At 42.7% G+C, this 27,734-nt stretch overlaps 1 protein-coding gene across 1 annotated transcript in view; it reads left to right on the top strand.

The window, feature by feature from the left end:
• IPO11 (importin 11) overlaps window positions 1-27,734 on the top strand; it is a 494,099-nt gene that overhangs the window by 35,706 nt on the left and 430,659 nt on the right. Inside the window, exons 4-5 of the mRNA XM_056541414.1 lie at window positions 9,654-9,726; window positions 22,277-22,480. Of these exons, the coding sequence (XP_056397389.1) occupies window positions 9,654-9,726; window positions 22,277-22,480 (277 nt within the window). The remainder of the gene's footprint in view (window positions 1-9,653; window positions 9,727-22,276; window positions 22,481-27,734) is intronic.

Genomic DNA, 27,734 nt, shown 5'->3' with positions numbered 1-27,734 from the left:
AAAAGTTAACTTTTAACCATGGCATCTTGTTACTGCCACTGAGGGGGTAGAAGACTAGAAAAGAAAGTATAGTGAAAAGTTTATTTTTGCTTTTGTCTCAAAAACTTCTCGACTTCATGTTCTTTATTTCTTGAGAAACATTGACTTCTAAAAGGGCATGCTTATAATGTGTTGTGGCGCTTCAGTCTCAAGATAGGCATAAGGCATACACTAAGCATCTTCATGTCCTTAAAAAGAATATGCAAACCAATTTATAATGTGACAGCAGCAAGCCATATGCAAATACATTTAGCTGCTGTTTGCTTGGAGTGGTAGTCGAGATTACTTTATTGTGTGAATCTACCCCAAGAGCCTTACCTGCGAGTGGTGGTGACATTAAGCAGCCCCCTTTCACTTCATTACATTGTGACCTGATACTATCTGTTAGAATAGACTTTAGACGTGTAATAGATCGGTTGAGGACCGGGATCTAAGACTGCCAACTTATCACTAGAATGATCTGAGACAAGCGTTTGGTAAAGAACTTGTCTCCCTGTCTGTCTCCATAGACTTTCTATAGAACCTGTTCCCTGCAGCGAGGAGAGAGACAGGAAAGGAAGCTCTTAGCTGAGGGCTACTCTCCACTCGTTCCCGCAATCACTGGAGGTCCCAGAACCCTGATCTCCACCGTTTAACATGTCCCTTTTGACATGGCCCTATGACAATTTTTTTTAAGTCACTAATTAAAAGAAAATAATTTCCTCTGTAGTATTCAGCAGCTAAACAGTATTGGAAGGATTAAGATTTTTTTAATAGAAGTAATTTACAAATCTGTTTAACTTTCTGGCACCAGTTGATAAAAAAAAAAAAAAAAAAATACGTTTTCCACCGGAGTACCCCTTTAGGGGTATATTAACACATATCTTCTGCAGATTTGATGCTGTTAAATCAATATAAATAAATCGCCGAGCAGGGCAGCTATTTATTTATAAATAGTACAAGTTTATGTATCCTAAAATTGCAGATTTTAAAAATTGATGGGCTCTCAATGTTTGATCAGTGGAGGTCCGACTTCAGCACCCTTGCTGATCAGCCGTTTGAAGAGTCCGTGGTGATCAAGTGAGCGCTACAGTCTCCTTAATGTTTATCTCTGCTGTAAGTCCGTTCATATTTGCAATTGCTGTAGTGTTTGTAGCATTTCAGCGTTGTCCTGTCCACATAATTGGGACAACGCTACAGTACCTTGCACCGCCGCTATAAATAACACAGTGCTTGCACATATGAAGGGATATACCTGTGGTAAACATAAGAAACTGCAGCACTCACTTTATTTCTGCAGTCTACTTAAAGGGGTACTCCGGTGGTCAATGTGTTTGTCCGTTTTTGACCTATTTGTTTTGCTTAATTTCTATTCTTGTTGTTTAGCCTACTCTATTTCCGTTCTTTGTTGTCTTTTTATCCCCCACTTTGTTTTCCTATCTTTGCTTCTATTTTCTGTTTCTTGCTGTGCTGAAAACTACAAACCCCAGCATGCCACATGCCTTGCTGGTTTGGGGCGGCTCCTTTTTTTGTTTTTGTTTATTTGTTCCGCCCTTTACCCACCTTACTATTTTCCCGGGTCAGCCCCCTTATACACAGCACACTAATATAATCAGCCTTGGTTGGGATACACTGGTATACACACACAAAAGGGACTACAACTCCCAGCATGTGTCATTCAGGAGTCTTCAGTCTGTGGTATAACACCAGCATGCTGCCTCTGTAGTCTCCTGGGGGTTGTAGTTCACCACACCTCTATAGGGCATGCACCAGTGTTTCCCAACCAGGGTGCCTCCAGGTGTTGTAAAACTACAACTACCAGCATTTTGATACAGCTGAAGACACCCTGGTTGGAAAACAATGCACTTTGTTTGTAATATACTGAATAGGCTAGGCCAGTGTTTCCCAATCAGTGTGGCTCCAGCTGTTGCAAGACTACAACTCCCAGCATGCCCAAAGACTGTTAGGGAATGCTGGGAGTTGTAGTTTTACAACAACTGGAGGCACACTGGTTTGGAAGCACTGGTGTAACATGATGTGTATGCTGAATAGGCTAGGAAAGTGTTTCCCAACCAGTGTGCCTCCAGCTGTTGCAAAACTACAACTCCCAACATGCCCAAAGTCTGTCCAGGCATCCTAGGAGTTGTAGTTTTGCAACAGCTGGAGGCAGACTGGTTTGTAAACACTAGCATACACACACATAACAGGGACTACAACTCCCAGAATGTGTCATTCAGGATCCCCCCCCCTCCCCCCTTCACACACAGAAATCATCCCCAGTCTGAGATTTATTCCCCTGCAGTCTATACGGGGGAGATTCATCAAAACCTGTGCAGAGGGAAAGTTGTCCAGTTGCCCATAGCAACCAAACAGATCGCTTGTTTAATTTTTCTCAGGCCTTCCTAAAAATGAAAGAAGCGATCTGATTGGTTGCTATGGGCAACTGGGCAAGTTTTCCTCTGCACAGGTTTTGTTAAATCTCCCCCTACATCCCCAGCCCGTGCACATAGAACTACAGAACTTCCTGTCCCACAAACAGGCAAGAAAAAAAGACACATGCTACACAATTATATAATACATGTCAATTGCAAAAAAACATGACCATTAAAAGAAGATGCAATATAACCAATAATCTTAACCACCGGAGTACCCCTTTAACTCCTTGGGGACGGAGGGCATATGCATACGCCCTCGCATCCCGTCACTTAAGGACGGAGGGCGCATCCATACGCCCTCCGCATTTCCGATCACTGCCGCTCGCCGGGCGGTGATCGGACCGGGATGACTACTGATATCGATCAGCAGGCATCCCATGGCAATGCTTAGGGGGGTCCTGAGACCCCCCCCATGTCAGCGATCGCGGCAAATCGTTGGTCAATTCAGACCAGCAATTTGACCGCGATCCGGGCTAATCGGGTCACTGGTGACCCGATCTCCTGGAAAATAAGCATGATCAGAGCTGTCAGAGACAGCTCCGACCATCTTAAAGCATAGGAGCGAGATGGCAGTTCGCGGTGCGGGGGACGGGGCATTATCGGCTTATCGGCAAGGTAATTGCCGATACCGATATTGCCCAAAATCGTGATTATCAGCCGATATTATCGGCCATACCGATAATCGGTCGATCCTACTACATATACACCCCCTTACACGTCCCCCCCCTCCCCCAATAAAAATGAAAAACATTGCCAGTGTTTCCTAAACAGAGCCTCCAGCTGTTGCAAAACCACAACTCCCAGTATTGCCGAACAGCCATAGACTGTCCTGGCAGGCCGGGAGTCTTGCAACAGCTGGAGGCACCCTGTTTGGGAAACACTGCTGTAGGGTTTTACTGTAGGTAACCGGGTCCGCCCCTATTGCAAATTCCTTATTCAGGCCTCAAATGCGCATGGCGCTCTCTCACTTCAGAGCCCTGTCGTATTTCAAGACAACAGTTTAGGGCCACATATGGGGTATTTCCGTACTTGGGAGAAATTGCACTACAAATTTTGGGGGGCATTTTCTCCCAAAAAACTGCACTTTTGTGAAAAAACTTTTTTTTTCATTTACACATCCGACTTTAACAAAAAGTCGTCAAACACCTGTGGGGTGTTAAGGCTCACTGAACCCCTTGTTACGTGCCTTTAGGGGTCTAGTTTCCAAAATGGTATGCCATGTTGTGGTTTTCTGCTGTTCTGGCACCATAGGGGCTTCCTAAATGTGACATGCCCCCCAAAAACCATTTCAGCAAAATTCACTCTCCAAAATCCGACTGTTGCTCCTTCCCTTCTGTGCCCTCTACTGCGCCCACTGAACACTTGATATACACATATGAGGTATTTCCTTTCTCGAGAGAAATTGGGTTACACATTTTGGGGGGCTTTTTCTCCTATTACCCCTTGTAAAAATTAAAAAACTGGGTCTACAAGAACATGCCAGTGTAAAAAATGAAGATTTTGCTGCTATTCCTGTGAAACACCTAAAGGGTAAACAAACTTTCTAAATGTCATTTTGAATACTTTGAGGGGTGCAGTTTTTATAATGGAGTCATTTATGGGATATTTCTAATATGAAGACCCTTCAAATCCACTTCAAACCTGAACTGGTCCCTGAAAAATTCTGATTTAGAAAATTTTGTGAAAAATCAGAAAATTGCTGCTGAACTTTGAAGCCCTCTGATGTCTTCCGAAAGTAAAAACATGTCAACTTTATGATGACAACATAAAGTAGACATATTGTATATGTTAATCAATATATAATGTATTTGGAATGTCTGTTTTCCTTACAAGCAGAGAGCTTCAAAGTTCGAAAAATGCTAAATTTTCTAATTTTTCACCAAGAAATGATGCAAGTATCGACAACAATTTGCCACTAACCTGAAGTACAATATGTCACGAAAAAACAGTCTCGGAATCAGAATGAAAAGTAAAAGCATCACAGAGTTATTAAAGGGTAGCTCCCACCATCATGTTTTTTTTTTCTGTCCCTGCCTATTGCCCTTCTATCCCTAACACCCTCCCTGGCTTTATTATTTTTTTTAACTATTTTTAAAATGCCATTTAGTCTGCCTGGCAGTGTGCTCACTACCAGTCAGACTTCCCCAGCAGGCACCACGTCTCTGATGCCTGCTGGGGCCGACACTTCCGCCCTTAGTTCTCCTAACAGGGTGCCTCCAGCTGTTTCACCACTACAACTCCCAGCATGCCCTGACATCTATTGGCTGTCAGGGCATGCTGGGAGTTGTAGTGGTAAAACAACTGGAGGCACCCAGGACAGGAGCTTCATGGGGGAAGGAGTGAGCCAGGAGCCGATGCGGGAGGGACAGGTGCGGGGTGAGTAACACCCAAACACCTCTCTGTGCCCCCCGTATCTTGCAGCAGTGCCCCCCATCCCCCCCCCCCCGTACCTTGCAGCAGCGCCCCCCCTCCCCCGCACCTTGCAGCAGCGCCCCCCGTACCTTGCAGCAGCACCCCCCCACGCCCCCTGTACCTTGCAGGAGCAGCCAACCCCCGCACCCCCCGTACCTTGCAGGAGCAGCGCCCCCCGCACCTTGCAGCAGGGCCGTCGGAGAGTGCGGGAAGCCGATGCGCAGCCCTGGCTGTTACTGCGCCTGCGCAAAATTTCGACTGATGCCCTGCCGGAATCAGTCGGAATTTTGCAGTGATGTCACTCCGCACTGCAGTCGGCCACTAGGAGGGCGCCCCCTAGTGGTCGAATTTCAAATTGCTTTTAAAATGTTTTAAAAGCATTTTTTTAAATAAAAGTATATTAGAGATATGTTGTAGTACTTAAGTACTACAACATATCAAAAAAAAAAATCATGACAGTGCCCATTTAAAGTGACAGTGGTCAGAATTGCAAAAAAAATGCTCCTGTCCCTAGGGTTATAATGGGCTCCGTCCTCAAGGAGTTAAAGGGGTACTCCAGTGGGAAACACTTTTTTTTTTTTTTTAATCAGTTGGTACATGAAAGTTAAACAGATTTGTAAATAACTTCTATTCAAAAATCTTAATCCTTCCACAGGAAGTTTTTTTCTTTTTTAGCAGCAGATAACAGCCAGTGGTAAAACAAAGTAGTCTTTATTGGAACCAGGGTAAAGGCTGCTAGCCGCGAGCCTAGTAGCTTTTACCCTTGTTCCAATAAAGACTACTTTGTTTTACCACTGGCTGTTATCTGCTGGTTTGTATCCTGTTTGGAGTCCCAGCTGTGTTGGGGACCCTTGAGAGCGGACCCTCCTGCTGCTACTTCTCTTTTTAAATGTCTTTTCTGTCTGACCACAGTGCTCTCTGCTGACACCTCTGCCTGTGTCAGAAACTGTCCAGAGCAGGAGAGGTCTTCGATGGTAATTTTCTCCTACTCTGGACTGTTTCTGACATGGACAGAGGTGTCAGCAGAGAGCACTGTGGTCAGAGAGAAAAGAAATTTAAAAAGAAAAAACTTCCTGTGGATCATACAGCAGCTGCTAAATACTGGAAGGATTAATATTTTTAAATAGAAGTAATTTACAAATCTGTTTAACTTTCTGCCACCAGTTGATTTAAAAAAAAAAAAATGTTTTCCATCGGAGTACCCCTTTAAAGAGTTACTCCGCTCCCTAGCATCCGGAACATAGAGTTCCTGAACGCTGTGTGCAGGCTTCCGTGTTCACACCCGCCTCCTCGTGACTTCAAGCCCCGTCATGTTACGTCACGTCCCACCCCCTAAATGCAAGTCTATGGGAGGGGGCGTGAGGGCCGTCGCGCCCCCTTCCCATAGACTTTCATTGAGGGGGCAGGCGTGAACACAGAAGCCAGCACACAGCATTCAGGAACTCTATGTTCCAGACACTGGAGAGCGGAGTAACCCTTTAACATTGAAATTCATTTGCAGCCAACTTTATAATTACAGCCATAAAATTCCAGTGTTGGACCTGTACAGATAATATCCATTTTACTGCCATGGTCAAATGCTCTTCATTTTTCATGCTAAAATATTTGAGTAAGAACCTTTTTTTTCCATTCAGTAAAGTTATTTAGCAGAGGATTGGTGTTTTTGTAAACGTTTTTCTTCAGCTTTTTTTTTTTCGCTTCAAGACTTTGTAGCTGAATATATTCATCAGCTCTAACTAGGAGCCGCATTACTCCTTAACAGTGCCACAGACGTGGTGCCATTCCTCATCCATTCTGCTCTCTGGCTTTTACATTGCATTCTCATTAGTTCAGTGCCCCTGGTGCCAGCTCACTTGGTGCTTTTCAGGGTCCTTTTATCCAAAGTACCATACACGTCCATATTCATTCAGCAACTGCCACATCGAGAACATTGGTTAAGGGGGAAAACATTATTATTATTTTTTTAAATCAACTGGTGCCAGAAAGTTAAACAGATTTGTAAAATCTTAACCCTTCCAGTACTTATCAGCTGCTATATGTTCCAGAGGAAGTTCTTTTCTTTTTTAATTTATTTTCTGTCTGACCACAGTGCTCTCTGCTGACACCTCTGTCCATGTCAGGAACTGTCCAGAGTAGGTTAGGTTTTACATTTTTTTTTTCCAGTGGAGAACCCCTTTAACCCCTTAAGGACGCAGGACGTAAATGTACGTCCTGGTGAGGTGGTACTTAACGCACCAGGACGTACATTTACGTCCTAAGCATAACCGCGGGCATCGGAGCGATGCCCGTGTCATGCGCGGCTGATCCCGGCTGCTGATCGCAGCCAGGGACCCGCCGGCAATGGCCGACGCCCGCGATCTCGCGGGCGTCCGCCATTAACCCCTCAGGTGCCGGGATCAATACAGATCCCGGCATCTGCGGCAGTTCGCGATTAAAATGAACGATCGGATCGCCCGCAGCGCTGCTGCGGGGATCCGATCATTCATAACGCCGCACGGAGGTCCCCTCTCCTTCCTCCGTGCGGCTCCCGGCGTCTCCTGCTCTGGTCTGTGATCGAGCAGACCAGAGCAGGAGATGACCGATAATACTGATCTGTTCTATGTCCTATACATAGAACAGATCAGTATTAGCAATCATGGTATTGCTATGAATAGTCCCCTATGGGGACTATTCAAGTGTAAAAAAAAATGTAAAAAAATGTAAAAGTAAAAGTAAAAAAAATGTAAAAAATCCCCTCCCCCAATAAAAAAGTAAAACGTCCGTTTTTTCCTATTTTACCCCCAAAAAGCGTAAAAAACTTTTTTTATAGACATATTTGGTATCGCCGCTTGCGTAAATGTCCGAACTATTAAAATAAAATGTTAATGATCTCGTACGGTGAACGGCGTGAACGAAAAAAAAATTTTAAAAGTCCAAAATTCCTACTTTTTAAATACATTTTATTAAAAAAAAATTTATAAAAAATGTATTAAAAGTTTTTTATATGCAAATGTGGTATAAAAAAAAAGTACAGATCATGGCGCAAAAAATGAGCCCCCATACCGCCGCTTATACGGAAAAATAAAAAAGTTATAGGTCATCAAAATAAAGGGATTATAAACGTACTAATTTGGTTAAAAAGTTTGTGATTTTTTTTTAAGCGCAACAATAATATAAAAGTATATAATAATGGGTATCATTTTAATCGTATTGACCCTCAGAATAAAGAACACATGTCATTTTTACCAGAAATTGTACGGCGTGAAAACAAAACCTTCCAAAATTAGCAAAATTGCGTTTTTCGTTTTAATTTCCCCACAAAAATAGTGTTTTTTGGTTGCGCCATACATTTTATGATATAATGAGTGATGTCATTACAAAGGACAACTGGTCGCGCAAAAAACAAGCCCTCATACTAGTCTGTGGATGGAAATATAAAAGAGTTATGATTTTTAGAAGGCGAGGAGGAAAAAATGAAAACGTAAAAATTAAATTGTCCTTAAGGCCAAAATGGGCTGAGTCCTTAAGGGGTTAATGAGAGTTTACTTAAAATAAAAAAAAATAATAAAAAAAAAAAAAAATATATATATATATATATATATATATATATATAATATATATTTTTCATTTTGCTGCTACCTTCTTAAAGTGGTCTGAAAGGGGTACTTCACTGGCCAGCGTGTAAATGTTCTGAACGCTGTTTTTGTGCCGTGGGGGTCGGCCGTGCCCCCTTGTGACGGCACGGCCACGCCCCCTGAATGCACTTAGTTCCACGCTGGCCAGTGGAGTACCCTTTTAAGGAATAAACATTCTGATAGAATAATAGGCCATCAATGTATGTATCTGGGTTCTGACATGCAGGGCCCAGCTAATAATCAGAATGAAGGGTCTTTGGTGCTGAGTGGGCCTGAAGTAGTGACAGGCACACTATTGCTTCTCCTTTTCATTATCCATTCGGGGGTCAGACCGCCAGCGATCAAACATTGATGGACTAAGTATAGGCAGCAAAGCATTATTCCTATAGCTATACCTATATCCTTTTATCCCCTTGCTTTGCCAATTTCAATAATGCCTCATATTCCATCCTTTACTTTACTTAGCATTTGTCTTTAGTATATCACTACCTTATTTCTGCATGACAGGCCTTTTATCTTAGTCCTTCTTCATTCATTACCGTATGTCTTTTTCATTTCTTTTTTTTTTTACATTTTTGCCTGTGGTGATAGAATCCCAGTCCGTTGAGGATGTTGCTCTAATGTTAATTGCAACTTAAAGGGGATGTCTTGTATGGGCACCACCTCTCCAGTATATACCGGTAATATGCTGATTTTAATATAGGAAAGTGTGGTGTCACTGACTTCTTGGCTGTGTTCCCACTTTTCTTTGTCATTTTATGTTGCAACCCCCCCCCCCCCCCAAAAAAAAAAAAAAAAAAAACACGCCCATTTTCGCCCTCCAATTAATTTTTATTAAAATCTATGGGAAGTGGTCTTAATTCCAACACACTTTAGTTTTGGGGTTTTATTTGTTACGGCCATAGAATTAAGTGCCAGGGACTCCTTTTAGGCTGTTTGCACACCAAAATACATCTGTATTTTAGCATTTACTCATTTTGCTGTACCTTAAAGTCTAAAAATGTCACCAAAATAATTGCAAATAAAAAATAAAAAAACTGTTAAAAAATGTCTTTGAAAATAATGAATGAAATAATGAATATAGCCTTTACAGAATAACTTTCATTCCAGATCCATAGCATCTGCTCTTTTGTTCTACAACTTACTTTTGGGGTTTTCTGTTTCTTTTTGACAGTGCTCTCTCAGAAGCTGAGAAGTCGACATTGCGTGCAGGACTCATTACCAACTTCAATGAGCCTGTAAATCAGGTAAGTGTATGTTTAATGATTAATGATTAATGATGAATAGCTCACACTTTGTGTCAGTATTCCTATGGAACAGGACATGATAACTCCCATGTGTTTTCACTTATGTCTTCATTACTAGGACTTCTTTTGGTGACTGATGATTTTCATAACAGAACTTATTTCTAATCTGAATATCTGAATCAGATATTGTTCATTTAGAGGACTTGTCCACTGACATACGCTGATTAGCCACCTGCCAAATATTCCAAGGCAATTGCTCCACATGACCTTTGAAGGTGCCCTGTGGTATCTGGCTCCAAGATGTTAGCAGCAAATCCTGTAAGCTGTGAGGTGCGACCTTTATGGATCGGGTATTCCAGCACATCCCACAGGTGCTCGGTCAGATTGAGATCTGAGGAATATTAAGGCCAAGTTAACATCTTGATCTCTTCGGAATGTTCCTTTAACCCCTTAACAACGCAGGACGTAAATGTACGTCCTGGTGATGTGGTACTTAACGCACCAGGACGTACATTTACGTTCTGAGCATAACCGCGGGCATCGGAGCGATGCCGGCATCATGCGCGGCATTCCCGGCTGTGGATCGCAGCCAGGGACCCGCCGGTAATGGCGGACACCCGCGATCCCGCGGATGTCCGCCGTTAACCCCTCAGATGCCGTGATCAATACAGATCACGGCATCTGCAGCATCGCGATCACTTAACAGGATGATCGGATCGCCCGCAGTGCTGCCGCGGCGATCCGATCATCCTGCACGGCAGACAGAGGTCCCCTCACCTGGCTCCGCTGCCTTCCGGGAGTCTTCTGCTCTGATCTGCCTTCCCGCAGACCAGAGCAGAAGATGACCGATAACCCTGATCAGTGCTGTGTCCTATACATAGCACTGAACAGGATTACACAAGAAGGTACGGAGACAGCACAGCCAGAGTAATACCACAGCAAGTGGGTGCAAGCAAAACTTTCAACAGTCCCAGTCGCAGACTGTACAGGTAGACATCCAAAGCAGGTATAAGGCAGCACACCGGGTAGTGTTCAAATAAGGTGCAGTTTAATATCCCATATCCAGATACAATGTTTCGGCAGTATCACACTGCCTTTCTCAAACATGCTTGAGAAAGGCAGTGTGATACTGCCGAAACGTTGTATCTGGATATGGGATATTAAACTGCACCTTATTTGAACACTACCCGGTGTCCTGCCTTATACCTGCTTTAGATGTCTAACTGAACAGGATTAGCAATCGAATGGTTGCTATAAATAGTCCCCTATGGGGACTATAAGGGTGTAAAAATAAAAGTAAAAAAAAGTAAAAAAAAAAAAAAGTGAAAAACCCCCTCCCCCAATAAAAACGTAAATTGGCCCATTTTCCCTATTTTACCCCCAAAAAGTGTAAAAAAATTATTTTATATACATATTTGGTATCGCCGTGTGCGTAAATATCCGTACTATTAAAATAAAATGTAAATGATCCCGTACGGTGAATGTAAAAAACAAAAGTCCAAAATAGCTGCTTTTTTATAACCTGTTATTCCCAAAAAATTGGCTGGGAGGTCACTCCTCCCGCACATCGCCGTCGCCGCCGCTGTCCCTGCATGCCCGCTGCCGGACTCTGCAGTAAGTGTAATGAGGGAACGGGGTATGCGGGGTAGGGGGGGGGGGGTTGGTGATGGAGGGAACGGGGTATGGCGCGGGGGGAGGGAGACGGAGGGGACGTGCTAGCGCTGCATGTAACTAACTAATAGTTTATCTACACAGGGTGCCTCCAGCTGTTTCAATACTACAACTCCCAGCATGCCCTGACAGCCAATAGGTGTCAGGGCAAGCTGGGAGTTGTAGTGGTGAAACAGCTGGAGGCACCCTGTATAGATGAACTAAGGGCAGAAGTCCCCCCCAGCAGGCATCAGTGACGTGGTGCCTGCTGGGGAAGTCTGCCTGGTAGTGAGCACACTGCCAGGCAGACAAAAGGCATTTTTAATATAGTAAAAATAAAAATTAAAAGCAGGGAGGGGGTTAGGGATTGGCAATAGGCAGGGACAGAAAAAAAAATAGGATGGTGGAGTTACCCTTTAAGGGGTTAAACCATTCCTGATCAATTTCCTTCTGAAAGAGGACGCTGCGATAAGGGAATACTGTTACCATAAAGGGGTAAACTTGGTCTGCAGAAATGTCCATGAAAGAGCGTGTGTCCTCCTACCGTTAGACGGCACATGCACCATTCTTTTCTATAGGAGCCGATGATGCCCGAGTTCTGTACTCGTGTCCCATAGAAATGAATAGAGCATGTGCCATCTGCAGCATGGACTTCAATTGAACCTACCTACTGTTTAAACGTTGACCCGAATAAAGAGTCCAGAGCTCCCTCTAGTAGTGCCAGCTAGAATAAACAATGTCAATTTTTTTTTTTATTTTTTTTTTTTTTTTTTAGCTTTGACTAATCTAAGGATTTATTATGAAAACATAAATTTATTAAATTATCTATATTAAAAAAACGTAATGGTGTTCCCAGATGGACATTCACTTGGGAGTTTATCAGCTTTGTTCTTCACCTTTAATATAACCTTGAATACAGGAGGAAAACAGTGATGCATGAAATGTTCATGGCCAAAATAAAACTAATTCATAGTCCTCATCTCTGAATGTCTAAACAAATGTAAACTGAAATAAATCTTAGGTTATTTTAGCTTAGATTTGTTAAGACAAGATATATTTAATGATCACAACCTCTCGTTTTTTTGTCTCTTCTACCATCTGCTTGTTTTTTCCATATCTACATTTTTACATATTTGCATTTCAAATAATTCCATCAACTGAAAAACAAACATTACTAAAAATATACAGCTTAATAGTGTATGCAAACGTACAGTATCCTTTGCAGATTTAATGCACAGGATTTTATGCTGCAGATTTCAATGTAAACTAATTTACTTGGAGTACCTGTCGCCAAATTAAACTTTTGATATAGTGTTCCTTGTGTAATTAGCAGACACTTTCACATTCACTTCTTTTAAAATGATGAACATAAAAATGTTTAAAATGTAATAGAAAAAATATACAGAGCTTTTTAATGCTCTGAAATATTTTTAAGGGTGGGAGGAGTATTAGGAGTAGTTAACCCCTTAACGACGCAGGACATAAATGTACGTCCTGGTGACGTGGTGCTTAACGCACCAGGGTGTACATTTACGCCCTGAGCATAACCGCGGGCATCGGAGCGATGCCGGCATCATGCGCGGCAGGTCCCGGCTGTGGATCGCAGGGACCCGCCGGTAATGGCGGACACCCGCGATCCCACGGATGTCCGCCATTAACGCCTCAGATGCATCGCGGTCACTTAACAGGATGATCGGATCGCCCGCAGCGCTGCCGCGGCGATCCGATCATCCTGCACGGCAGACGGAGGTCCCCTCACCTGCCTCCGCTGTCTTCCGGGAGTCTTCTGCTCTGATCTGCTTTCCCGCAGACCAGAGCAGAAGATGATCGATAATGCTGATCAGTGCTGTGTCCTATACATAGCACTGAACAGGATTAGCAATTGAATGGTTGCTATAAATAGTCCCCTATGGGGACTATAAGAGTGTAAAAATAAAAGTAAAAAAAGTTAAAAAAAAAAATGTGAAAAACCCCCTCCCCCAATAAAATTGTCCCATTTTCCCTATTTTACCCCCAAAAAGTGTAAAAAAAAAAATTTTATATACATATTTGGTATCGCCGCGTGCATAAATATCCGAACTATTAAAATAAAATGTAAATGATCCCGTACGGTGAACGGCGTAAACGTAAAAAAAAGAAAAAGTCCAAAATAGCTGCTTTTTTATAACATTTTAGTGAAATTTTTTTAAATAAAAAATGTAATAAAAGTTTTGTATAAGCAAATATGGTATTAATAAAAAGTACAGATCACAGCGCAAAAAATGAGCCCTCATACCGCCGCTTATACAGAAAAATAAAAAAGTTATAGGTCTTCAAAATAGGGGGATTTTAAACATACTAATTTGGTTAAAAAGTTTGCGATTTTTAAGAGCAACAGTAATAGAAAAGTGTATAATCATGGGTATCATTTTAATCGTATTGACCCAGAGAATAAACACGTAATTTTTACCATAAATTGTACGGCGTGAAAACAAAACCTTCCAAAATTTGCAAAATTGCGGTTTTCTTTTTAATTTCCCCACACAAATAGTATTTTTTTGATTGCGCCATACATTTTATGGAAAAGTGAGTGATGGCATTACAACGGACAACTGGTCGTGCAAAAAACAAGCCCTCATACTAGTCTGTGGATGAAAATATAAAAGAGTAATGATTTTTTGAAGGGGAGGAGGAAAAAACTAAAACATTAAAATAAAATTGTCTTAGTCCTTAAGGTCCAAATGGGCTGAGTCTTTAAGGGGTTTAAGAACATAGCCTGAGGTAGTTTAGAAAAGTTTATTTGGTGACAGGTACTTTTTAATGCTGCTTCAAATCCTACGCATCAAATCCTGCTGATACTTTGTGTGAATAATCCCTATAGTAGGATTTGCCATAATTTTTTTATCATCTGTGGGGATAGGCTGACCTCCTGGACCTCCTCTGATCCTGAGAATAAAACCTCATCTCTGATTTATTGTTCTCTCCCTTCTAAGCTTTTACTGCACAGTATCTGTCACTGGTCTGCAAAGATCTGCACTCAGCATACATCTTCTTTATACCCAGGATGGGTGGATGCAACAGATGTTAAGCCACACTGCTCTTTAAGCTATGGTGCATAGCATATCCTAGTATCATGCCATCACTTTATAAAATGGGAATTAGCTGCCCTGTAAATAAGGACCAGCCCATAATTCCCTGCTAGTTGGTTCTCTGCGAGTCTTATTGCTGCAGCAAACTTTCTTATATTCTACTGGGGTTGCAGTAAAAATAAAAAAGTGAATCATGCTTACTTACCCTGATCCACTGTAGCTCCGGTGACCTCCCCCACTGATGTGTCTAAGCAGGGCCTACCCTCTCAGAATATCACTGTCCGCAGCTGTGTCACACTTCATAAAGTTTGACTAAATTGGCAGGTCCTGCTGAGACTACTCTTTTTGGAAGAACCAATGAGTGGTGACCTGCAGAGGACTAGATGTCGCTGGAAAAACTAGCTCTAGAATTACCGCTTTAAGGGTACAGATACATGCATAAATGCTGCACATATATGCAGCAAAATACACAGAAGAAAATACACACAGGGGGGAGATTTATCATTAGATGTATATTGTAGACCCAGATCTACCCCTTTACACTGTTTGTCTAATTTACACTCTTGCTCAAGATTTACTAAAGTTGTGCACTCCTTTGATAAATTTTGTGCAAATATAGAAACGCCCCCCCCCCCCCCTCGCTCTACCGTGCGCTCCTTCTATACCTCACACTTCACAGAGCTGTGGCATTTTCCAGCGGTACACTGCTTACATAGCTAGAAGTGCCGGAGCAGCAGTGAGCACCGAACAAAACTCTGCACAATAGAGAAGGAAATTCCCAAAGAATTTTGCACCCCAAAAATTTTTAACATTTTGGAGCGAAAAGTATCGACCACATTTTCAAAGAGCTTTGTGCCGCGGTTTACACTGTTCACGTCAGTTTTGTAAAAGTGGGTGTGTCCACGTATATTGTCTGCTTTACATGACATTTTCAAAGGGGTGAGAGTCCAGTATACATCAAAAATTTCACACCAGCTTTTTGAAATCGCAGAAATGGTTGTAGTTTTATTGTTTTTGTTTTCTTCTCATTTTAGATACATGAATGCGGAGGACTACGTCAGATTCGGCGGATTGCGATGATGAACAGTGTTATTTTAAATGTCAATAAAAGGGTTAACGAGGGCTGTGGGGGAGTGTTTTTTTAAAAAAATAAAACATTTTTTTCAATGTGTTGTGTTTTTTATAATTGAATTTTCAGGCTTAGTAGTAGAAGCCTTCTTTTAGACAGAATCCTTTACTAAGCCGGGGCTTAACGTTAGCCCCAAAATCAGCTAAAGATAACCCCCAATTATTGCTCCCCAGTCCCCACCGCGACAGGGGTGCCGGGAAGAGTGGGTACCAAAAGGACCGGAGCATCAAAAATGGCGCTCCTGGGCCCAGTCGGTAACAGGCAGGTGTTATTTAGGCTGAGAAGGGCCAGTAACAATGGTCCTCACCCACCCTGGTAATGGTAGGCTATTGCTGCTCGGTTGGTATCTGGCTGATAATGAAAAAATGGGGGAACCACACACGTTTTTTTTTATTCATAAAAAAAAAAAAAAGGATAGGGTTCCCCCGATTTTCAGTATCAACCAGATACCAACCAAGCAGCAACAGCCTGACTTTACAAGGGTGGGCGAGGACCATTGTTACTGGCCCTCCCCAGCCTAAATAACGCCAGCCTGTTACCGCCTAGGCCCAGGAGCGCCATTTTTAACGCTCCGGGCCTGTTGGTACCTGCTCTTCCCGGAACCCGTGTGGCGGTGGGTACCGGGGTAATAATTGGAGGTTAGCGTAAGCTGATTTTGGGGCTAACGCTAAGCCCTGGCATAGTAATGGATTTCGTCTATAAAACGGCTTCCACTACTAAGCCTGAACATTCAATTATAAAAACATAACACATTGAAAAAAAGAATTATTTAAAAAAAACACTTCCCACAGCCTTCATTAACCCTTTTCGTTGGTCATCGTTGCAATCCACCAAATCTGACGTAGTCCTCTGCATTCACGTATCTGAAATGAGAATAAAATAAAATAAAGGTTAGTACATTTTTGTCGCTCTCCCTTGCGGAGAGCGCACATAATGCTGTGTGTTCCTAAACAGGGAGCCTCCAATTATTGCTAAACTAAAACTCCTATCATGGGGGGCTGTAGTTAAACAGCTGGAGTCTCCCTGTTTGGGAACACACTGGCAGAAAGGCTCTGTTCCCATTATGCAAAACGCATAGTGAGAACATAGTCTGGTCTGGACTGTGTAGCTCCGCCCCCTAATGATGTCATCACTAGGGGTGGAGCAGTAAAGGTCGCAGGAGTGAGCCCCCCTTTTCGATCTGCCCCTCAACCCCTTGACTGTAACTCCCATCATGGACAGAGTCTGCCCCATGATGGGAATAGTAGTCCAAGTGCTGAGGGACAGATTGAAAGGGGGTCTTACTCCCTGCAACCTTTGCTGTTCAGCCTCCTAGTGATGATGTCATCAGGGGGCAGAGCTACACAGTCCAGGCCTGACTCTTTTCTCATTATGCGTTTTGCATAATGGATCACAGCAGGTTTTCACGGGAAAATTTGAGGAAAAAAAATGAATGTAAAATAAATTACTTGGAAGCTCTAAACTATATGCCTCATCATCTCCCCAACTTTGATTCCCCCATATCCTCAGTTTGCCCCTCCCCCCTCTTCCCCGTGCCACATCATTCCTCCCCTTTTATCAGCCACTGTGGCACATTTGCCCCCCCCCCCTGAACCCCTATGTGCCTCCTTTTCCCCTGTGATTTCCCTTGCTCATCATTCGCCCCCCCAGCGCATCATTCCCCCCCCTCGCCCATCATTCACACCCCTCTGACTCATCGTTCCCCCTTGCTTATAATCCCCCCCTGCTCATCATTCCCCCCCTCTGCCTCATCATCCTCCCCCTACTCATTATTTCCCCCCTAGCTCATCTTCCCCCCCTTGCTCATTGTTTCCCCCCCCCCTCCTTATTCTATTTATCATATTTCCTTACCTGGCCACACACCAGCAGGCTCAGGTATAGGCTGGTGTTATTTAGGCTGGAAAGGGCCAGTAACAATGGTCCTCACCCACCCTGGTAACGGTAGGCTGTTGCTGCTTGGTTGGTATCTGGCTGATAATGAAAAAATGGGGGAACCACACACGTTTTTTTTATTCATGAAAAAAAAAAAAAAAAAGCATAGGGTTCCCCCTATTTTCAGTATCAACCAGATACCAACCAAGCAGCAACAGCCTGACTTTACAAGGGTGGGCGAGGACCATTGTTACTGGCCCTCCCCAGCCTAAATAACGCCAGCCTGTTACCACCTATGCCCAGGAGCGCCAATTTTGACGCTCCGGGCCTGTTGGTACCTGCTCTTCCCGGAACCCGTGTGGCGGTGGGTACCGGGGTAATAATTGGAGGTTAGCGTAAGCTGATTTTGGGGCTAACGCTAAGCCCTGGCATAGTAATGGATTTCTTCTATAAAACGGCTTCCACTACTAAGCCTGAACATTCAATTATAAAAACATAACGCATTGAAAAAAATAATTATTTAAAAAAAAAACACTTCCCACAGCCTTCATTAACCCTTTTCGTTAGTCATCGTTGCAATCCACCAAATCTGACGTAGTCCTCTGCATTCACGTATCTGAAATGAGAAGAAAATAAAATAAAGGTTAGTACATTTTTGTCGCTCTCCCTTGCGGAGAGCGCACATAATGCTGTGTGTTCCTAAACAGGGAGCCTCCAATTATTGCTAAACTAAAACTCCCATCATGGGGGGCTGTAGTTAAACAGCTGGAGTCTCCCTGTTTGGGAACACACTGGCAGAAAGGCTCTGTTCCCATTATGCAAAACGCATAGTGAGAACATAGCCTGGTCTGGACTGTGTAGCTCCGCCCCCTAATGATGTCATCACTAGGGGTGGAGCAGTAAAGGTCGCAGGAGTGAGCCCCCCTTTTCGACCTGCCCCTTAACCCCTTGACTGTAACTCCCATCATGGACAGAGTCTGCCCCATGATGGGAATAGTAGTCCAAGTGCTGAGGGACAGATTGAAAGGGGGTCTTACTCCCTGCGACCTTTGCTGTTCAGCCTCCTAGTGATGATGTCATCAGGGGGCAGAGCTACACAGTCCAGGCCTGACTCTGTTCTCATTATGCGTTTTGCATAATGGATCACAGCAGCTTTTCACGGGAAAATTTGAGGGGAAAAAATGAATGTAAAATAAATTACTTGGAAGCTCTAAACTATATGCCTCATCATCTCCCCAACTTTGATTGCCCCTGATCCTCAGTTTGCCCCTCCCCCCTCTTCCCCGTGCCACATCATTCCTCCCCTTTTATCAGCCCCTGTGGCACATTTGCCCCCCCCCCCCCCCCGAACCCCTATGTGCCTCCTTTCCCCTGTTATTTCCCTTGCTCATCATTCGCCCCCCCAGCGCATCATTCCCCCCCCTCGCCCATCATTCACACCCCTCTGACTCATCGTTCCCCCTTGCTTATAATCCCCCCCCTGCCCATCATTCCCCCCCTCTGCCTCATCATCCTCCCCCTACTCATTATTTCCCCCCTAGCTCATCTTTCCCCCCTTGCTCATTGTCCCCCCCCCCCCCCCTCCTTATTCTATTTATCATATTTCCTTACCTGGCCGCACACCGGCAGGCTCAGGTATAGTGCTGGGCGGTATACCGGTTCATACCGAATACCGAATTTTTTTCCTGCACGATATGAATCCCCCCCCCCCCCCTCGAATGAATTAAAGGAGTAGTCCGGCATGCACTTTTTTCATTTTATCCCGTCCGGGCTGCAAAATAAAAGAAAACACACTTTCTCTTACCTGCCAACGAGCCCCCGGAGCTCCGGTACACTCCGGTACAGGTGTTCGGTCCCCGGCCTGTATTCTTCTTACTTCCTGTTAGCCCGGCATGTCACACGGAGCTTCAGCCTATCACCGGCTGCATCGATGTCCTGCCTCGGCCAGTGATAGGCTGAAGCTCCGTGTGATGTGACGGGCTAACAGGAAGTAAGAAGAATACAGCCCGGGGACCGAACACCTGTACCGGAGCTCCGGGGGCTTGTTGGCAGGTAAGAGAAAGTGTGTTTTCTTTTAATTTGCAGCCCGGACAGGATAAAATGAAAAAAGTGCGCGCCGGACTACTCCTTTAATTATCAGCCACAGCAGCTGTTCCCACATCGGGGAACTAATCATATGTGACCAGCGGGCGCTGTTCTGCTTCTACCGCCCCCCCCCCCCCCCAGCCCAGTGCTGCGCTGCGCTGTCCCCCACATTGGGGAACTAATCATATGTCGCCTGCGAGCGCTGCTTCTCTCCCTCCAAAAATAATTGTCAGCCGCTGCGCTATACTGTACTATCCTGTGCCCGGGCTGCAAAAATAAACAAAATAAACTTTAACTCACCTTCCGACGTTCCCCGGGTCCACGGGTCACATGATTGCGGAGGGGTTGAAAATACTGTTAAATACCGTGGAACCACCATAAATTACAAAAATACCGTGATACACATTTTTGGTCATACAGCCCAGCTCTACTAGTGCCGGCTCCTCTGCGCGGCTTCAGGGACGTCACTCCTCATTCTCTGCAGCCGCAACTGGTCAGAGTGGCCGCACCCAGTCACCAATCAAAGCTCCCATCTCCTGGCTTCACTGTGCTGCCGCCGACTCCTGTATACAGCTGTCACATTTCATAATCGCCGCCAGGAAACAGGAGCTCTGATTGGTGAATTGGTGAATCGGAGCTCCCGTCTACTGGGATGTGATACAGTATACAGGAGGCAGCGCAGTGGAGCCACATGTGCCGCCGGCTTTTACAGTTAATAAATGCGGAACGCAGCGGGTCTCTGGAGAATGACCCGGTGCGATCTGCACCTCAGCCCCTGGACTACTACTCCCATCATGGTCAGAGTCTGTCCATAATGGGAGTAGTAGTGCTAACTGTTAAAAAATAGATAATACAATTCTCAAATGCTTTAGAACACTTTGGTACTTGTCCTCTGAGGTGGTGTATATATGCGCAAGAAAAGTACATTTGCAAATTTTTTTTGTGTTTAAAAAAAAAAACACGCAGTTAATAAATTCGATTCTACAGTAGTAAGTGCTTTATGGTAAACTTAATCGTAGACATGGCTATGAAGAATTCTATCAGATTTTGCGCAAAAAAAAAAGACACAAAAAAAACTCTTGCGCAAATTTTTCCATTAAAAAATAGACAAAAAAAAGCTCTATATACAATGATAAATTCCCCCCAAAATCTGGACGGATTATGTAAATGGAATTTAAAGAGAAAGAAATGGAGCAGATTCACCTTGAGTGATTTTGTTTTGCAAGAAGCTGTTTTTAATTGTATTTGATAAAACAATCTTTCGAGTCTCTTATAAATGTGAGGCTTTTCAATGTCTGTCTTGCTGTGCCTCACTGCGCCAATATGCAGTTAGAAGGAAAAATTGAATAGTCCTAGTTTGTACCAAGTATGGAAAGAAGACATGCGAAAAGGTGCACAACCTTGATCAATAATGTCTGCTGAATTGACATTTGCATTGCTGGTGGTGGTATGCAAAAAATAAAATAATATTGTTATACTTGCCTACCCTGTTCCAGTTACTTTCTGCATGTGAATGAAGTTTTTAAACTCACATATATATCTCTGCTTCTGTAAGGCTGCATTCACACCTCGTTTTCAGCCTACGATTGTCGCATCCGGCTGGGGGAGGGGAATACCGGGTGTTCCCTACCCCAGCTGGACCGGCACTGAAATCCATTTACTTTAATGAGTCGACCGAAGTCAAACTGTGACTCCTGTATACTACGGTTTTAGGTCCGGTCACAAAACCGGATACGGGTCAGAAATGAGCTGACCGGAGTTACAGTTTGACACTGGTCGCCTCATTAAAGTAAATGGATTTCAACGCCGGTCCGGCAGGGGTACGGGTGCGCCCGGTTTTCCCCTCCCCCAGCTTGATCCGGCAACCGCAGACTGAAAACGAGGTGTGAATGCAGCCTAAATCCTGTAGATTTTCAGCACGAAAATTTTGTACAGAGAATCAACAGCAAATATGTCACAATGTTTTAGACTGAAAATGGTATGCTACTTAGTATACATTTCATACTTCTAAAAGCAAAATAAAGCACAACGCTAGCAAAGCATATAAAGGTGCCCACACATCTTAGACAAAAATCATCCGAACCCTTCATGACCGGCAGATTTGGCCGACTGCCTCAAGGGTATGGCAATCTTCTGATTCTTTACTGACTATTCACTATTTTGGTGGAGAAGAGAGTTGAGAATATTTTATTTTACCTATCCAACCCCATTGTTGTGGGAAAGCTTAGTTGCTGCTACCGCTGTCAGCCATGCTGAACATTCATGTGTCTGGGGAAGTTGGGAGGGGTAGCTATCGGCCAATTGATTGTTTGGCCAAAAGCTATTGAAAGTGTATGGCCACCTTAACGTAACATCAGTACACCAGTCTTGTGGTTTTGGTCTCCACATTTGTTTTATGAGTTTTGAGCCATTAAAGGAGAAGTATCATGAAAGAAAACATAAGTTTTAGATTGTAGGGCTGGTGGTCCAAATAGCTCTATGGGACAGCCGTTCGGCGATCTTCGGCTGTCCCATAAAACTATATAGAAGGGGTTTGGCAGCCCCTGCTTCGGGTGGGGGTTCTGACGCGCCGCTTTGAAGGAGAGCCGTGGCTCCAAACAGGAGATTGCGGGAGGCAGCACTCGGACCCCCACACGATCTAAAACTTAGAAGGTTTTTTTTCCATGATACGTCTTATTTAAATCTGTTATTTCTTGACCTATTGCTTCTATTTTGCATTGACCACCATTGAATTTCTGTCTTCTAGATCGCTACCCAGATTTCTGTTCTGATTGCTAAAGTTGCACGACTCGACTGCCCCAAGCAATGGCCTGAGCTGATCCCTACACTGGTTGAATCAGTAAAGGTTCAAGATGATCTGAGACAACATCGAGCACTGCTCACCTTCTATCATGTGACCAAAACCTTATCTTCTAAAAGGCTTGCTGCAGACAGAAAGCTTTTCCAAAATGTAAGTGTATTCATTGTGATCAATGTCTTCTATTTCAGCAGGTAATAGTCTTACTTGTTAAGGCAGTGGTCTAAAACTGTGGTCCTCCAGATTTTGCAAAACTTCAACTCCCAGCGTGCCCGGGCAGCCGTTGGCTGCCCGAGCATGCTGGGAGTTGAAGTTTTGCAACATCTGGAGGGCTACAGTTTGGAATCAGCCTCTCATCTGTTCTTGCTCTCTTCAGTTTTAGTGATGCAGGAACTGAGATAAGACATAGACAGCCTAAAAAATGATTTATTTAAGACAGATCTCATGGGCGGTTTTATGAGAAGTAGAGATGAGTGAACTTACAGTAAATTCGATTCGTCACGAACTTCTCGGCTCGGCAGTTGATGACTTATCCTGCGTAAATGAGTTCAGTCTTCAGGTGCTCCGGTGGGCTGGAAAAGGTGGATACAGTCCTAGAAAAGAGTCTCCTAGGACTGTATCCACTTTTTCCATCCCACAGGAGCACCTGAAGGCTGAACTAATTTATGCAGGAAAATCCATCAACTGCCGAGCCGAGAAGTTCGTGACGAATCGAATTTACTGTTAGTTCGCTCATCTCTAATGAGAAGTAAAAAAAAAAAAAAAATTCTGTCCTGTCCTTACACCTTAAAGGAACACATGTTATGTCTAGTGCAAAGCCTTAAAGGAGTACTCAAGTGCAGAGTATTCCTGCCCTGGCTGCAAAATAAATGAAAATAAACCATCACTCACCTCCCTGGGTTCCCGCGGAGCGCCACTACAGCTGATCGGTCCTCCGGTCCATCTCCTTCATACTTCCGGGTGTAACGAAGCGTCACATGGCACTCAGCCTATCGCCGGCCGCCGCGATGTTCTGCCTCGGCCCATAGTAGGCTGAGCGCCATGTGACGCTTCGTTACACCCGGAAGTATGAAGGAGATGGACCGGAGGACCGATCAGCTGTAGTGGTGCTCCGTGGGAACCCAGGGAGGTGAGTGATGGTTTATTTTCATTTATTTTGCAGCCCGGGCAGGATGGAGCAGGAATACTCTGCACTAGAGTACTCCTTTAATGGGACAGTGCATAGGAAAGGTGCTGCAGAAAAAAATTAGCATTTCATATAAGCTATTAAAATTAATGACTTTCGATACATAGACAGATTTGCCACAACTGGAGACACTCTTAGGGCCCATGCACACAGAAATAACTCTGAGTAGAATTCGCTTGCATCAGAATCTCATTGATCTCAGTGGGATTCCGCTGCCCAGTGCACATTAGGAAAGTTCTGCAGCAGAACTTCCAACATGGATAGATCCAGATGTTTATTCTTTTGACATTGGGGCTTTGAATTGCATGGGTTCATTTCTTCAGCAATTACTGTTCAAAATGAACCCCAATTCCAAGCGGTGCTGATCCCCTGACCGAATTCATTGAGAAAATGTCATGTTCATGGGCCCTTACAGTCTAACTCTCTGTTCTGGTTCAAAGAAAGATATAAGAAGCAGAGGACCTCACTCTGTCATCCATATACACTAATATATACAACTGTTTGTTATCTTTGGAAGTGTCAGAGAGTGACTGAAGTGGTAGTCAAACATACAATGCTACTGTTCTATTCACTTGTGGTACAAGGAAGCTTCATTCTTGTGGTTGGTGGGGTCCCCCCTAATGATCAAATACTCATCAACTATCCTGTGGATAGGTAATTGGTTTAAATCTTGGGATAACCCCTTTAAAGCCCAAATGAAGTGAGAGATACAATATCTGTACTATGTTACAGATAGAAGATGGCATGTAACATGATTGCAATCATTCCCCTTTGTGATGCCCCCTTCTGTCTTAAATGATAAACATTTCCTATTCTGCCATACTGAGGACATCACTTTTAGTTTTAGGGTGATCACAGGGTATATTCTTTTGGTGATAGGCAAAAATTCACATAGAAATTTGGGAAAGAAAAAGACGAAGAAGACATCAAGAAGAAGACTCCTAGGTTTGGGCTTTAGTTAAAGGGGTACTCTGGTGGAAAACAATGTTTTTAAAATCAACTGATACCAGAAAGTTAAACAGATTTGTAAATTATGGAAGAAATAATAAATGGGGCTCAAGGGTCAAAGATATCTAGTTTAATTAATAAGTATTTATTAATATAAAATGTAAAAAAAGAACCAAATAGGGATGTACAGGGCCCTTGTACCTCCCTAATTAATTACATAACAATAAAATATAATAATCCCAATATAAAAACTAATAACAACTATAAAATTGATATGCAATTTGAGCCTGTAATATCAGTATAAAGATATAAAGATCTCCTGATCTTGAGGAACAGCACAGTATAAATGTTCATTCAAAAAACACTTGTTTCCGGAGATCTTCAATATAGAAAATATAGTAAAATGTATCCGCTTGCAAGTAATCAATTGATGCGGTAGTGCTGTATCCGTCCAAATCTTGGCAACTAATTACACCAACACAGTGATACAATGTGGCACTTTGTGAACAGTGGACAGTCATTCAAAATCACTCTTTAAGCATTTCTGCGTATGACATACATCAAAGAAGCCAGTTGGTAGTACATTGCATATAATGCTCACCACTCCGAAATGTCACGGATCTCCCTTCAGTATGGTCCTGGGGGCCGGCTGTCAAGCGTCGTATGGCCGGTGCCTTGCCTCTATCAGGGATCGTGCTGCTGGAGTCTCGGCCAACTCCTAAGATCGCAGCACTCGGTGGTGGGCACCGTTTGGGGGACTGCAGCGCTGTCAAGCGGAGTCCCTTGGTCTGGCCAACTTGAAATGATGGTGGTCTATAGACCTCAAGTCCTTATTGCAGATGGTCCAATTGGCTTCTCACTGGTAATTTTTATATGCGATAAGCAGAGTGAATAACCCGGCGGCGTTCCTCGTGCAAAGTTCGCGCGCTCGGGAGATGGTTCACTGTGATGAATGCCTTGGATCTGGCGAATGATTGCTTATTCTCTCAGAAGAGTGTTCTTTAATAACAGGCTCAATATCGCAATGTCTGAATTGCTGGACGCGTTTCAAAACCTTCCTCGGTTTTTTCTTCAGCAGCGGAACGTGTAAATTACAACAAACTAATGGTTTATATATCATAAATCACGCCCCTTCCTAATGACCTAACTGATGACCTCACATCCTGAACAAAAAATCTATTAATTACCATTGTGGACACTATCCAAATATAAAAAGAAGAAGTAAATAGATAAACACTATTTTAAGCTCATCTGTGAACATATCAACATTTTTATACAAACTATATAACATCATAATTTATATATACTACATATATAATTAAAAGACATAAAGGAAAAAAAGGAAAAAAGCTGTTAATACTATTCAATACCAGTAAGACACTGGAACTGACACTGAAATAACATAATATCTAATTGTGAAAAGGGAATAATATATATGTAAACGAATATGTATAAAAAATATATATAGAATAAAAATAAAAATAGAATATACAATAATAAAAAATAATGAAAATGTGTAAAACATATATGTATATCCATATATATACACAGAAAAAATAATAAAAATATATTAAAAAAAAAAATAATAAAAATAAAATAAAATAAAATAAAATAAAATGATACAAGTAAAAATAACGATAAATAAAAATAATAAAAATAAAAATAAAATTAGAAATATGAATATAGAAAATAAATTTCACGGACTAACGGGCATCCCTAAATAGTATTATGTAAATATGGTAGCAAAATGGGACATCTACAGACTCAAAAGTATATGTTAATAGTACATGCAGATTTAGAACTCCCAGCTTTCTCTGTGGTAGGGTTGGGAAGGGCCCGACGAAGGGTCTGTCGGAGTACTGGGAAACAGTCAAACGCCGACAGACCGTCCAAAGGGCCCATCCCCACTTTCAATCCAAAAAACCAAATATTTCTAGATCACTGTTCAGACCTCTAGGAGCCAAGGTGCCGAATTCGAAGATTTTCCTCGATTCGGCTCTTGACATTTTATTAATAAAATTACCCCCCCTCCAATCATGTTGAATTTGTTGTATGGCCATATATTTAAGATTATTTGGATTCCCCTGATGGTACTGTTTGAAATGTGCAGAAAGGGGGTGTTTCTCGTTTTGTTTCTTAATGTTATAACGATGTTCCAATATTCGGGTTTTGAGTGCCCGTGATGTGCGTCCCACGTATTGTTTCTTGCACGGACACTCAATTATATAGATAACCCCCTTACTTGCACAATTCAAAAATTCGTTAATCTTGAAAACAAAATCATTTGAAAAAGATTTGACTGATAAAGTACGTTTATCAAATTTAGTTGCTTTACAACTGGGGCATTGGCCACATCTGAAAAAACCTTTGAGGTCTATAATTGTGGAAGATGCTTTTGTGTGCGAAATTTCTGCTCGAACAGTAGGTGCAACTTTAATGTTCAAATTAGCTGCTTTTGTGTAAATGATTGGAGGTTTGGGTGGAAGGATATCCCCCAACACTTTATCTTGTTGTAATATTGGCCAATATTTAGTAATGATGCTTTCAATTTTTTTGTATTTGGTATTGAAGGGTATGATCAATTTGGATTGTTCTAACTCATTACTGGATCTTAGAATAGAATTTTTGGGAATAAAAAATGTAGATCTATCCACCTTACGTACTTTCTCTAACGATTGCTGGATATTAGTCAAGGGGTAATTTTTTTCTAAAAATTGGTTGGTGAGAGTGATGGCTTCTGCTTCAAATTGTTCGTTATGTGTACAATTACGTTTTAATCTACGAAACTGGCTTGTTGGCACATTGATTAGCCACTGAGGTAGATGACAACTGGTGTGTAATATGAATCCATTTTTAGCTACTGGTTTATGGTAAGTGCTACAAATCAAGCTAGTGTTACTAGTAGTGATAAGTAAATCTAAAAATTCAACAGAAGTAGAACTAATATTAGGAGTGAATTGTAAATTAAGGTTATTTGAATTAAGTGATGCTATAAATGAATCCAATTCGATACTAGAGCCACGCCAAATGAAAAAAATATCGTCAATATAACGATGCCAGGACACCAGATTTTCCCCCAGCTGGGGATTGATGGTGGTACATTCCCAATTGGCCATAAAAAGATTGGCATAGCTGGGGGCAAATCTGGTGCCCATGGCTGTGCCATTAATCTGTAAAAAATAATCTGAACCAAATAGAAAATAATTATGTGTAAGAATGAATGATATACTCTCTGTGATAAAGTTAATTTGTTCTGGTAATAATTCTGCATAT

The sequence above is a fragment of the Hyla sarda genome, chromosome 1 (genome assembly GCF_029499605.1).
Source record: "Hyla sarda isolate aHylSar1 chromosome 1, aHylSar1.hap1, whole genome shotgun sequence".
NCBI classification, from domain to species: Eukaryota; Metazoa; Chordata; class Amphibia; order Anura; family Hylidae; genus Hyla; species Hyla sarda.
Note: the sequence above shows the minus strand (reverse complement) of the source record. Positions and strands in the feature narration are given on the sequence as shown.